At 38.7% G+C, this 14842-nt stretch overlaps 1 protein-coding gene across 1 annotated transcript; it reads right to left on the reverse strand.

Annotated features, from left to right (window-relative positions):
• Positions 1 to 3596: 3596 nt before the first annotated feature.
• On the reverse strand, positions 3597 to 4180 carry LOC6577803. Its single transcript, XM_002003700.4, has one exon. It carries the CDS (start codon positions 4067 to 4069, stop codon positions 3695 to 3697), a length of 375 nt encoding a protein of 124 aa, XP_002003736.1. The 5' UTR covers positions 4070 to 4180; the 3' UTR covers positions 3597 to 3694.
• Between the last annotated feature and the right edge of the window lie 10662 nt (positions 4181 to 14842).

The following is a 14842-nucleotide window of genomic DNA, read 5'->3' on the forward strand; positions in this document are numbered from 1 at the left end:
AATTTCATTATTAACTAATTCTTTTATTGCCATAATTTTTGAATAATTAAAGCAGAAAAAATTCTTCAATTTATTTAAATTATTACAAGCATTACTTTACTTCAAATAATATCTGAATATACTAAGTCATCACTTTTAATAAATGGTAGTAGCTCCTTTAACTACTCACTTTTCTGGCAAAATACAAATACAATTAATTCCGTTTTTCTTGGGCACGCTTTAATAATGGCGAAAAGGCACTAGAAGAAGCGACCAATATGGCAACATCAACTGCTTTTAATTAGACTTGCTGAACATAATCAACTGGCAAGGAGTTGAGGCTTCATAAGTTTCGCAAGTTGCGCTTCGCGAACTTTGGGCCCAGCCTCCATGGGCGCCATGGCTCTGCCCTGGGGCTGCCCAGGATGTTGTAGCCATAACGAACTGCATGTTGTTGCTGTTATTGTTGCTGTTGTTGTTGTTATTGTTGCTGCGGTTGTTGTTGCATGTTGTGCATTTAAAGTTTTTGTAGCGTGCAATGCAGGAAATCATTTTAACAATTTTCTACCTCAGCCTCAGCCTCAGCCTCATTTGCAGCGCCAGCTGCCCAGCCCAGCTGCTGCTACTCCTGCTGCTCCTGCAACTCCTGCTGCTGCTTTCTATACAAGTTCAGTGCACCCGCAAACAGACACGCGATGAAAAGGCGCTGCCGACGCGAACGTTGCTTTGTTATTTGTGTGCTTACTTGTTTGGCGCTGTGTATGTATGTGTGTGTGTGTGTGGGTGTCTGTCTGCGTTTTTCGGACTGCCTGCAGTCCTTTTTATTTGACGCAGCAGCAGGAGCAACAGCAACGCAGCCTTTCTTCCTTTCGGTAATTATGAATGGCCAACGGGCAGAAAAGGTATAAAAGTCATTCGCATGCAAGAGCAACCGCAAGAGCAACTCGCCCCATCGCCCCATTGCCCCAACCGACGTCACTTTGTTCAATTAAAAGTTTTATGCAAGCCAGTTATCTCTACTTATTTAATGCAGAGCCCGCGGCACGGTTAATCAACCCAGCTTAAAGGCCAACTGCTTCCAATCGCAGATCTCTGCCCACTCACTTGAAATTACAATTGCCCAGCCAGACAGCCAGACAGCCCGATGGCTGGCCTCGGCCTAGACACGTGTCGCCATTTAAATTCAACACCTCGCAAACAAATAAAGCACTTAAATATGCTGCAGCAACACGGGAAAATACTGCGAAATAACAATACAAGGTACGAACAGAAAATTACGGCCTGCAGCTGGGGCCAGGAGTCATGTGTGCTTGCGGCTCTGATTACACCTGAGCCGGAGCCAGATAGACCAAACTTCCCCCAGACTAATTGCAATGTAAAGTGTTTAGACACAATTTGGCAGCAGTAGCATGTAAGTGCTCAAGCATGGCTCCCTTACTCTCCATCTCACATTCTCTCTCTCTCTCTCTCTCTCTCTCCTGCTTGCAGATAAAATTGGCCAATTAAGTAGGTGGCTTGAAAGTTGTTGGGGCTTCTATTTTATTGCCCGTTTGTGTTCGGGCTGATTTGTCTACTTATAGCTGGCCACTTTTGCAATTCAGTTAGCAGCACACAAAATTCACTCGAATACCAGGCCCTGTCAAGCATAATCTGCAACTGCAGTTGGGGCCTCAACTGGGCCAATTGTGGGTGGTGCGAGTGGGCTCAGATGGACTTTAGCTGCGGCACCCGCACACAGCTTCTTGTTATACACATCAAGCAATAGCAATGGCAACTTTCACTTAATAATGCCTTAAGCAGGCCAGCTCCCATCCATCTCTCATCCGAGCTCTGACAAATAGCCGTGCAAGCCGAGCAGCCAACACTGCTAAGTGTTTGCCGTCGAAACGCTTTGATATACCGAATTTTTATCTGTGCTCTGAATGGACCGTAGAGAGACAGACTATTCCAACTAACTTTGATTTATGACAATTTAGTTCATTTGATTATTGCTGCAGAGAGAGAAAGAGAGCTGAGATGTGAGAGAAGTGAGCTCAGGGCAGTCAATGGGCAGCACATTTTGTGCTGTGTAAAACATTTTCATTTTCCATTCAAATTCAATGCTAATCTACTTGCCGGACAAGCCGAATTTTGGGGCGCGCCCGACTTGCCGGGCATCATTTATCATGGCGCCCGGGCACAGGCGCCGGGGCTCGTTTCGCAGGCAGTTGGGCGCGGCGGGTATTTGTAGTAGGCCAAGCGCATAATCAACACATAGGGTTCATCATTTTCACTCTGTGATACATTTAGATATAGTTCGTTTTATATATATATAATATATATGGATATAAAAATACGTTTTTTGTGTTACTCGCTTCTGTTTTTTTTTTTTTTTTTGGGTTGTCTGACAGCACGTGCAGCACATTAGGCTGTGGCAATGCCTTTCCATTTTACAGTCCGAGAGCTGCATGTGAAAACAAAGAGCCGAACGAGTGGAGGGGAGCGCAGCAAAGTTTAGCTAACTGGCCAGCCGTGCGTATACGTAACCAGGCTGACCCATAAAACTTATTTAGATATGCGTATGTGTGTATGTGTGTGTGTGTGTGTGTGTATGCATGCAGATTTCGCGCTGTCCCAAATGAGCAGCTGAGTGAAATTTTAGTCGAGTCGTGAGCGCATTAGTTATGCGCAACTTACACGCCATAATAAAATTCTATTACATTTCACAAAGCCGGCTCTCTAAAAAGTGTGAGAGAGGGACACAGAGTGGGACACAGAGTGGGACACAGAGTGAGTGAGTGAGCGAGCGAGAGCTATACTTCATACAGATTTGTCCCCATTTCACAGAAAATCCTGGCCGGGCTGCGCCTCATTAAGTATACTGCGAAAAACCGCCAAGTCTTTGAGGCAAAGCACTCGCCTGCTGTCGCTCATTTCAATCTCTCTGTATGTGTTTCTGTGTGTGTGTGTGTGTGTATGTATGGGTGTGTTTTTTGTCTGCGGTTTTAATTTACTCTTGCTTCATAGGACTCTGGCTCTGTTGTTGCCACTTCTCACTTCCCACTTCTCACGCCACGTCGCAATGTCGCCGACGGCAGCAGGTTAAGCTTCTACTTGAACTTCTAAGTGTTGGTGTTACACGAGCTGAGGTGTTGTTTGGCAACTGCCTTTGACGTCTGTGTGTGCGCTGACTCCCTGAGTGCATGTGTCTCCCACAGCTGTGTATGTGTGTGTGTGTGTGCTTGTGGCATGTTTGTGTGTTTGTCTAGTGGCTGGGCATGTCCGTCTAAGCTTTGGATTCTTTCACTGAGGCTCTCAGAAATCGCCATGTTATTTGCAGCTTTCAGTTATTAGGTTTGCTGCAAACCGGAAGCCTTTCCACATCTCTCCACATGGAATGGAATATGAGCGCCTCATAGGCGTGTCAAATGACGTGAGGCTCTTTAAAGTCTAGTCTGCTCCACGTTGATGAGCAGAAAGCAATTAAGAGTGCAAAAAAATGGCATTAGAAGACAACGAGAAAATCGTCTGAGAAATAGAATGGGGAAAAGCGCAAACATTTCTCTCGGAGTTAACGAACAAATAAAGAGGAAGATGAATGATTGATTAAACGTAGTAACAGAACTTATGAAAACTCATTCACCATGGCCAGCAACAACAGCATTTATATTTAATTGCGTAAGCAAAGGAAAAACAGATCCGATATCTTCTCTCCCTCTCTGTCTCTCCCTCTCTCTTATATGCGAATGCCAAGCAGCTCCTCCATGATAATGTGCGGCGAGCGCTGTGGCTGCTCATAGTCGGGCCGCTTGAGATAATCCGCAAAGCTGATCTCGCTGCAGCGGCCAGTGAGCACATCGTCCATAAGGTTGCTGGAGCGCAGGAAGGGCAGTCGTCTCGTCTGGCTGACAGAGAAGCGTTCCATGCACATGACCAGCGGCAGCGCCAGGCCCATCTGGTTACGCAGCATTTGCAGGTCCTGCATATACTTATATTCGTCGTAATAGATGACAGGGTCGGGCAATATCTCCGGCAAGGCCAATGCGGTGAGGCAATCCGGCTCACTGGACGGCAGACTATCCTTGGAGGCGCTCACCTGGTTTACTTCCATTTCCAAGAGAACTACTTAAAAAGATGATTTTATGTTGAATATTATTGTTGTAGTGGATAGAGTATTGACATGTTGTATGAGTAGGATCGGAGGTTGACGGAAAAAGCTTTTGGCTGTTGTTTATTTTATTATTATTTCATTTTGTCAAAATGTTTTTTTTTTTTTTTTTTTTTATTAAATTTCTTTTGTACATAATTCATATATTTATAAGGAGCTTCATTGTTAGGTATGCGTGTAGTTAAAAGTATTAATAGCAACATTCTACTTCAACAGAGCACAGATATTGAGCTCTACTCTCTCGCTTCGAGATGCTTTCTGTCTTCATTGTGAGTCGAAATAAGGTAGTACTGGCATATATCTGTGAAAAAGTATAGAGAGTCCAGAGTACAAAAGTCGAACTAGTAGGTAATAATGTCGTCTCTAAGGCAGATAAAGAAGCAAGGAGATAGAAAACAAGAATTTTAAATATTCTCTAGTTATTACAACATACATATATTCACTCAACTACTTCAAAGGATTAAAGTATTTTAATTAAAACGAGTTTCTTTTCAATACTGAGTTAATAATAATAATTAAGTTCAATATACTCGTCTTTTTTTTAAGAGTATTTTAATACTTCTTTAAATGATTATACACGATTCAAGGACCCCCTTTTAAATTATTAAATAATTTATAAACACAATTTATGGATTGAAAATATCCTTATTCTATATGAATTGAAATACATATCGAAAAATAGTAATTTATAGCTGCGCATCCATATATAAATATACATATATACATATGAACTAAAGTGTGTATGCATTTTGCAATTGGGCTTATCAACTTTCACCTGAGTTTTCGGCATGCGCTGTGTAATTAATTATTTGCGCCACTAAGTCGAGCCATTTCCATGCCAGACGCATATATAGGAAGGACCGCAGGATGGCAGCCACCGTCAGAGCCACCGCCAACGCCAGCAACGTCGCTTGCTTTTTGCATAATTCAACCACTGGCAGGCGGGTCACGTAGACAACGCAAACGGCGTGATTAGGGTTTTCGGCTCAGCCGAAGCGTTCAGCGGCCAAAGATCCTGTCCAGGACCCGGGCTCAGACTAACCACAACATGTGTGCCTGTATAAGTGTATATATACGTGTGCCTACGTGTTCGTTTGCTCGTGTGTGTGTGTGTGTGTGTGTGTGTGTGTGTGTGTGTGTGTGTGTGACTGCGGTGGCTGTTGTTGTTTATGCCGCTGGCATCATTAATACCCAAATCAAAGTTTGTTTGCCTCTAACACAGTTGTGTAAAACATTTCAGTTTAAATGCTGAACCGAAGCAAATGTCAAGAGCCCTTTTAATTATCCATTTTTATTGGCATTTGTCGTAGAATCTTTTAATTTCCCCATTTAGTTAAGCTCAAGTTAATTCAATTATATATTTCAATCAGAAATTCAGCATGATATGCTTTAGAAATACGAAAAATACTGCATAAAAAAATGAATAATAAATCAGCCCAAAATAAATATTTCAAAGTAATAATTAATGCCAAAACTTGTGTGAATGAAATATAAAATATATGTATATAAATAAATGGGACTCAAGCAATTTAAATTTAAATTTTATTCTATAAATAATTATTTATATCCTTTTTAAAAAACATAAATATGTGTCTCTCATGAAATCCACATATAAATAAATAATTATTTATGTAATTTATAATTTATAGATCTTTAAAAATACTTCAGGCATTAATAAAAAAAAAAAATTTTAATAAAAATTGAATAATAACTTTTGCAAAAATATTTTCATTTAGAGTTGCAGTCAATCTCTGTCTCTCTCTTTCTTTTCTCCTCTCTCTCTCTCCTTCTCTGCCTTTCTATCTCTCTTTCTCTTTACTATACTCTCTCTCTCTATATACTCTCTTTCTCTTTGCTATGCATTCCGAGTTGATAAATAATTGTGCAAAAATCAACGAAAATAAACCACGAAATGTTGGTAAAAAAAAAGACGAGCAAAAATAAGCATTAATTAGCTTGAATGCCGCAAATATTGATTGCGTTTATTTGCGAGCGTGTCGAATCGTGTGTATGTTAAATAGCTGCGGACTCAAACTCAAATTTGAGTCCGTTTTGCTGACTAAGGCTTCATTAGTCGAAACTTCTTAATTGTTTCATTAATGCAATGCAATCCGTTTGCTTGGCACTTAATTTAATTTTATTTGCTGTCACTGCTGCTGCCATCCCATCTCCTGCTCCCGCTCCCGCTCCTGCTGCTGCTGCTGCTGGTGCTCCAACTCTTGCTGTAGTTTTTAAATAATTGTGCTCAATTATTTCACCCAATTTAACATTTCCCCGACTCTCGCTCTATGTGTGAGTGGGGATTTCGTGCTTACTGTATACATTTAAATGACGTCATTTATATTCCGGCGGGATAAGCACTTGATGTAAAATTACTGGCGACGAGCGTTTGCCGGAATAAAAAAAAAAAAGAATAAAATAACGAAAACAAAAAGAATATTCAATTAAACCCGTTTCTTCGCCGAAAACACCGTTGACAGCGCTTATTAATCTGACGTCATTTCTTTCGGCCCGTACCCCGTCTGCAGCTCACCGCCCCGCCCCCTCCCCATGCAGTTTTTTCGTTGTGAAATTTAATTAATGTAATTGTTATTACCACAAGGCTTTCATGTTTGCTCTCGCTGTCCACTCGCAGGCCTAATAAAAATGTATACCTGAGCCTGATGCGGGCTGCGAGTGCGGTTGGGCAGAGTGAGAGAGAGGGGGAGAGAGAGGGGGAAAGAGAGAGCGAGGCGCCATAGAAATGGCAATTCACTATTTGCATGAAACCCAACCTCAAGCGCCACTCAAACAGCGGCCCGAGCACTCCAGTCCCGTTAGACTTTTGACCATATTTTGCATTTATGCGCATGAAACGCGCTGCTTAGCTTTATTTTGTGCTAAGGGGTATTTTACTTAGTATAAACCACCTGAAATTAATGCTAGAAAATGCTAGAATTTAATTGGATTGCTTAGTCTAAAATTGATACAGTCATAATGTTATCTCTATTATAATCTAAGTAAAAAATGCAAATAGAGTGCATTCGCTAGTCAAAGTTAACTGCTCTATGTTTCCCTATTTCGCTTCTCTTTATTTTATTTTTTTTTATTTGATGCCATACACCATTTATATGAATATATATATACATATATACAGAGAGCATACACTATATAGTTTTGCGCTTGGCAGAACGCGAAATTTGTTTTGGCCAACCAAAAAAGCCAACATCGTCAAATTTAAATGAATGACTGCAGTGGAAATGCAACTGCCAGTCAGTCAGAAAGAGTTGAAGGTTTGCACACTTTTCTCATTTTTTTCTGTCGGCGCTACTTGAAAATAATAAAAAGCCGAAAAGCACATAGAAAAAACTGGGCGAAAAAAGCATTGCCTACTTTTCAGCTGAAGTGCTGCGGCTGGCTCTGCGGCTCTTTTGCATTCGCAAATGGCTGGAGTCATTTATTTGAAACAAATCATTTGCCATACCAGCGAGGCAGCTGCCTAGACACTTAAGCATCGCAAGGATCGCAAAAAGGCTGACAAGTTAAAGCGGCGGTGGATCATTAAAGCCAAGGCCCGCGCCATGGCCCGCGCCAACTTTGGTGGGCCGGCAGGCCAATTTTTCAAAAGCACACGAACAAGAACTTTGACTGACGCTTGTCGCTTGCCATTCCAAGATAAACTTCGCTCTGGTTCGAAACTTATTGAGGCGCAAACACTTGGACGGGGTCCCCCAACAGCTGTCTGTCGCTATCTGTACCATGTACACACACAGAGCGAAATAAGTTGTATTATGCTATATAAAGAGTGTCTAAAATGTGTAGATATAGAGCCGTTGAGTGAACAAGACATTATTTTTGATTTTTATGTAAACTTGCTAAATAAGAAATATTATGGAAATAATATAATATATATCATTTTTATATTTTAGATAATGTTTATTAAGCCATACGGGGTACTCCAGTAATCCTTTGGTGAGCTTGCTGGATATAATATTTATATTATTATTATTATTATTATATATTATTTAAAAATTTATAAGAAATATATTTTATATATTTATTTATTAATATATTTTATATATATTGGTGAACTGATAAATAAAAGAAATGATATTATTCTTGATTTTTGTATAAGCTTACTGAGTAAGAGGTTTTTAGGGAATAATAGTTATTATTTCAGATGTACTAGAAATAATTTATGGTTAATTTTTAACAATATATTTTAAGTTTTACTATAAACAATTTATACGAAATATAAATTTAAACTGAGTGTTTATTTAATATCCTAAAATAAATGTTATCTTATATTATTGTATTTTAAAGTTATCAAGGTATGTGTCATTAACTGTAATATTTGCTCATAGAGAAAATAATAAAATTGTCCAAATTAAAGTTTTATTTCTATTTGAACTTGAATTGTATATTACTTAAATTGTAAGATGCCTTTTATTTTGTAATATTTAACACATATTCGGAATTGAATATGCATGCTAAAATATTTGGAAATATTCCTTACATTATTAACTTTTTCTAATGCAGAAAATAAACGAAATTTTAATAAATATTTTATGACCCTTCTATAAATTGTTTTTATTTTTATTTATTAAGGTATAAAATATATTAAGAATATGATTTTTGTTTGTTTATTTTTATACCCTGAACCCATTTTCAATGGGAAATCAGGGTATAATGGTTTTGTTGAAATGTATGTAACAGGCAGAAGGAGGCGTGGCAGACCCCACAAAGTATATATATTCTTGATCAGGGCGACGAGCTGAGTTGATTTGGCCCTGTCCGTCTGTCTGTCCGTCTGTCCGTCTGTCCGTCCGGCCGTCTGTCCGTCTGTCCGTCTGTCCGTATGTATGAACGCGTCGATTTCAGAAGATATAAGAGCTAGAGACTTCAAATTTTTTTTAAAATGTTCGTAATTACAGCGCGCATATCAAGTTTATCATTAAAAATCGATAACTCATCCCGATCTTTTTTTATCGATAAAAAACCTTATAGAAAACCAGTTATAAAATTATATCTTCTACACCTTTATTGCTAGAGTCTCCAAATTTTTTATGTATACTAATATGCAATTTATGCAATATCGGTATTTGTTAAAATTTACCCCCCACCGCCAGATCCACCCCCCCCACCCTCACTTTTGTAAAAAGCGTATTTCAAATACTAGAGACTTGTGCTTTGGCAAACACATGCATATCCATGTTGTAATCATAATCTGAAAGTTTCATGAAGATCGTACGTCCACAAAAAAGTTATTAAGCAATTAAGTTCTCATAGTAAGCGCTCACTGCCGCCCATGCGTGTTTATGCTTGTGTGTGTATATGTATGTAATTGTTTGTGTATGTGTGTGTGTGTGTGTATGTGTGTATGTATGTGTGTGTATGTATGCCTGTGTGTGCGTGCGTGCGTGCGTGCGTGTGTGTGTGTGTGTGTGCGTGTTTCTTGTGTAAGCTGAAAGACGCGAAAAATTATTGAAATAGCTATTACTCCAAGGGTTCAGGGGATCTCGTAGTCGAGTAGTCTCGACTAGAGCTTTCTTACTTGTTATTATTATTATTATTATTATTATTATTATTATTATTATTATTATTATTATTATTATTATTATTATTATTATTATTATTATTATTATTATTATTATTATTATTATTATTATTATTATTATTATTATTATTATTATTATTATTATTATTATTATTATTATTATTATTATTATTATTATTATTATTATTATTTTAATTTTTTTTTTTTGCAGTGTATATAATGTACATGCAAACATAATACGTTGAGCAGTCGGCTGGCTGGCACGCCCATTGTTATAGGGCTCACGCCGCCCAGCAGCATCAGCAGCAGCAGCAGCAGCAGTAGCAGTGATAGAAGAAGCAGCGCCATTGGCATTGGCATTGGCATACCCCAGTTGCCGTTGCATGATAAACTTTTCTAATTGTCAGTTTCAGCAAGTGACAAACGACAGAAATTATGTTATCTTATCAAAGTTGGCGCTACTTTTGCTCAGAATGTGCTGGGTCTTGTAACTGTCTATGTCCCTCTCTCTGTAAGTGTGTGTCTCACTCTCTCTTTCTCTCCCTCTCTCTCTCTCTCTCTGTGTGTGTTTGTATTGTGCTGGTAGCAAAAGTTGTTACCAGTCATTCGAAATTTAAGAATATTATCTTTAAGCATGTTGTTTGTATATATCAACATTGTTTGTTGCTGTTGTTGTTATACTTGTTGTTCTTTGTTTGCTTGTATTGCATTGTTGTTGTTGTAACTGTTGTTGTTGTTGTAACTGTTGTTGTTATAACTGTTACTGTTACTGTTACTTATTAACATTACAAAAGCGCGTGTGCTGTGCCTTTTGGCGTAAATTCAGTTATGCCGAATTGACTTCTGTCAGACAACCCCACCAAACTCATCCCCTCACCCGCCCCCACACCGACCCTCTTCATCGACCGACTAATAAAATATGTATTAAAATGCAAACTGGTTTCGGCTCAGACTGTTTTATTTTATTTGGTTGGGTTCCATTCGGCAGCACTTAAGGCAAACAGCGCCAAGCAGCTGCTGCAGTTCTCAGGCCTATTTTCATTCTTGTAAAACTTCTGCTCCGCATATCATTTACACACAGAAACACACACACACACACACACACTTACACAAAGAGAGAGTCTGGTCGAGTCTGAAAGAAACTTGCCAGTTGACATGAAAAATGCTTTTTGATTGATAGCCGAGCCAAGCCGAGCCGAGCAATGTTTATTTAATAAATGAAATTCATGCATATACATTTCCTTTATGCCTTTCGCTGGCCCCCGATTCAGGCCGTCTTTTGTTTTACCAAAAAGCAACTCAACAAAACTGTCATCTGTTATTTTCAACTCGGCTATATACATACATATGTATATATCGAGTTACATATATATTTATTGTATTTAATGAATTTCAGGCTGCGACAGCAATTATGATTAAACACAGCAGCTCTTTAAAGAACACAAGAGGTCTAAGCTCTAAAATAATTGGTGATTGATGAAAAGTCATATTTTTAGTTAATTATATATTTGTTATTACTTATAAATATGCTTGACTTATGTATTTAATATATATAACAGAAGAACATGTCGGAAAGCAGTGACAATTTAGTTGAATAAATTCAAGTCAAAGCTAAACGGGATCGGCAGTCCTTGGGCTTGATGCTAAGCCTCAGGCTAAAGCATGAGGCAAGTGAGTGCAACTATTTCACCATACTCAAGAAAATGATAAAAATTTACAATTAATTTTGAACAGTGTTAAATAATTGTTGATTTATTTATTATTATATAATTTTATATTTAAGCACTTAAATTAGTGCATACAATTTATATTTATTATCTAAAAGTATATATCAATTCTTTATTTTATTTTAAAGCTTTCATGTAAATGTACATTAATTTGTTCATTAAATTTTACATGCTCTACTTACTCAATTTGCTCTATTTAGGCATTTAACTATTTGCACGCAAATAAAATGAAATATTTACTTTGATATAATTGCAAATTTGTTTGTATGCTAATGTTATGTTTTTTATCAAAGATTTTTTTTTTATTTTGAAAAAAAAAATATTTTTAAATATGCAAATCAAAATGTTTTATAAAATCAACCAAGCCAACTAACCACACCTACCGCCCACATCACGGACATCAATCAATAATTCAATATATATGATTTCCCTATTACGATTTCTCACAGGTTTCGCGTGGCCAAGCTGTTGCCAAACTAAAGAGTTTGACATGAAAATAGAATTTTCTATAGCGAGTGCAACAGTTGAAATTGCACGCGCTCGTCACTCTGAGGTGACAGCTGAGTTGAGCAGCAACGGCAATCAGATCTGGAAGCTGTTTGAGTCACAGCTGAAATATTGTGAGATATATATATAAGCTAAGAAAACGCTCACGTAACTGCACGAATATTTGAGGTAATAATATAAATATAAAATAAAAAATCCTTTCGTGGCAGCAGCGCAACAAAATTTTGGCCTTGTTTTTCTTTTTGCTTTTCTTTATTTTATTATATTTATTTTTTTTGCTTCTGTTGTTGTTGTTGTTGTTGTTGTTAGCAGTGCGCTTTATGGCGTGAAGCGGAATAATTCAATCAGCAGAAAAAGCGAGGGAAAGAGAGAAAAAATTACGCTAGAGTGAGATGAAAAAGAAAAGAGTACCAGCAGCAGTTAGCAAAAGGGCGCAGCTCGAGACAAAGTCCGGGTCCGGGCTCGGGTCTGGGCTCGGGTCCGGGTGTCCTCCAGTGTCAGCTCTGTGCAAGCGCACAAAATCCAAGCAATTTAAACTTGAAACGCTTGCAGTGAAAGGCGCGCGCGTGCAACTTAAACAAACCGGAAAAGCAAACACATCAGAGCGACACAGTTAAGGAGGAACTTCCTGCTGCCAAAGCATGGCTAAACAACGCCAGCACAGTCAGAGTCAGAGTCGTATCAAGGATGTGACACAAGTAGAACGCTACGCAACGGACTCCTCTCCACTGCCAAGTCGTCATCCTGGCCCAGGCTGGCCAAGGACATGTGCGTCGCTTGCCTTTGCCAGCTTAATTTCGTTTATTTACCTGAAAGCTGTTTATGTGCTTGTGAAATTACAAATTAAATTTTTAATCACGAATTAAAAGAACAGCTGAGCACGCGCAGGATGTCCTGTCGCGCACCTGCATGCATCGCCGTAGATTTATCTCTCTATCTGTTGTCGCTCCATTTCTAGTTGATTAACTGCAACTGCAGCAGCAGCAGGAGCAGCAGAAGCAGCAGTAGAAGTAGGGGCAGCAGAAGCCGCCCAAACCATGAGATGCGCAATTAAAAGCTGCGACTGCGGGAGTTTTTAGTGGCAAATGAAGACGTTCCGGAATTCCAATTCGCCCCAGATTCGCAAAGAAAATAAATAGAATACTACATTTCATATAAAATAGATTGATTTAAATTGAATAAATTATACATATACATATATATTTTAATTATTAATATTATTAATTTTTTTTTAAATTTATTTATTTATTTATTTTATTTTATTTTATTTATTTATTTATTTATTTTTTTTTTTTTTTGTTACAGTTTTAGGCTTTGGATATTATTCCGAGAACTCGTGCGATTTATGTTTCTTTACAGCTTATGGATCATTAATTTTTCGGTGCCGTTCACGCTTGTATAGGTGCCTGGAAGATGGGAGCCAAGGTGCGTGGTAGTCGACAAAGCGCCTTTGCCTGCTGCTCGTTTCGACCATAAGAAATAATGTTGTTTATGTTGTGCAAACATAAAAAAAATATATTCTTTTTCATCTTCTCTGCTGCTGCTGCTGCTGCTGCTTCTTACACTTCTTATTTCGCCCCTTTATACCTATGTATACATATATATGTATGTATGTATAGGAATATAAGTTACCAGCCCGACTTGCATAGCAGTTATATTCTTATACATACATATAGATATACATATAGATGTTTATATATGTTATGTATGTGTGTGTGTACATACGAGCATTGCCAATTTTTGTCGTTTCTCTCTATGTATTTGTGTGTGTGTGTGTGTGTGGCTGGCTGTGCGCTTTGCCTTTTTGCGCGCTGGCAATAAAGTTGTTGGAATTTAGCTGAACCGAAAATAGTTTATGGCGGAAGTCATTAAGTGGCTCGGTTTACAGCAGCCGCAACATGAAAAACAGAAGTGCCCGCCTTAGCCCGCACCCAGACTCACAGGCTCCCAGGCTCCCAGGCTCCCAGCTCCCGGCTCCCGACTCCTTTACTCCGGACATGGACATGGATCCGGGACTCAACTCAATTCAGCGCTGCACTGCGCCTCTGTGTCGTTGCTGTGCCGACTTTTTTACGATATTTTTATAGACGAATTATGGTTTTTATTTGGCGCTTTCCCTACACACACACACACTCACAGAGAGAGAGAGAGAGAGGCGATGTTTTATGCTGCAGTTTTGCCATGGCTCGGCTTTTATTTATTTAATTTAATTATTTTTAAATGATTTGTGCATATAGTATGCCATATATTCACCATACATATGTATGGCCCATAAAGGATATGCTATACGCACTGCACACAAATTGCATTTTGATTGAGTTAGCAGCGGCTGCAAAGCTGCCATTCAATTAACATTTCTTTATGCTCCAGCCATGGCTTAGTAATTAAGTTAGCTTCAATAATTTGTTTTGACTTTTACATTTGCATTTCGATGCATTCAAAGTGCCAACGACTCTGTCAAAAAAAAAACGAAACAAAATGAAATGAAACCGCAAAAAAAAAATCGGTTGGCCACAACTTAAGAGATGTGCTGAAATTTATTTATTTTTGGCTGCCCGCCGGCTTTGGCACACTTGAAATTCTAATTTCATGCATTTTGCACATCAATAAAACGCGTTCCTCGACTTCTACTTGGACCAGACTGCTCTCCACACTCGTCTTCACTCTCTTCATGGACTCACTCCGGACATGATTTGCTTTTATGAGTACAAAGCGCCGGCACGGGGCGAAACGTGGGCAAATTTTACAGGGGCTTTGCTTGTGGCTTCTGTTTTATGAGTAGGCAAATAGTGAGTAAAGCTCTCTCACTCTCACTCCCTCTACCACTCCCACTCCCACTCCCACTCCCACTCGCTTTCTCTTGACGTATTATATGCCAAGACTGAGCACATAAAAAGCGTATTGTTCTACAGAAACCTTGATGGGGATGCGAATTGGAAACGATGG

The sequence above is a fragment of the Drosophila mojavensis genome, unplaced genomic scaffold, assembly GCF_018153725.1.
Source record: "Drosophila mojavensis isolate 15081-1352.22 unplaced genomic scaffold, ASM1815372v1 contig_49, whole genome shotgun sequence".
NCBI lineage: Eukaryota > Metazoa > Arthropoda > Insecta > Diptera > Drosophilidae > Drosophila > Drosophila mojavensis.

Excerpts from the sequence above, each read along its gene's own strand:
- LOC6577803 (XM_002003700.4), bottom strand. The coding sequence starts at position 4,069 with ATGGAAGTAAACCAGGTGAGCGCCTCCAAGGATAGTCTGCCGTCCAGT.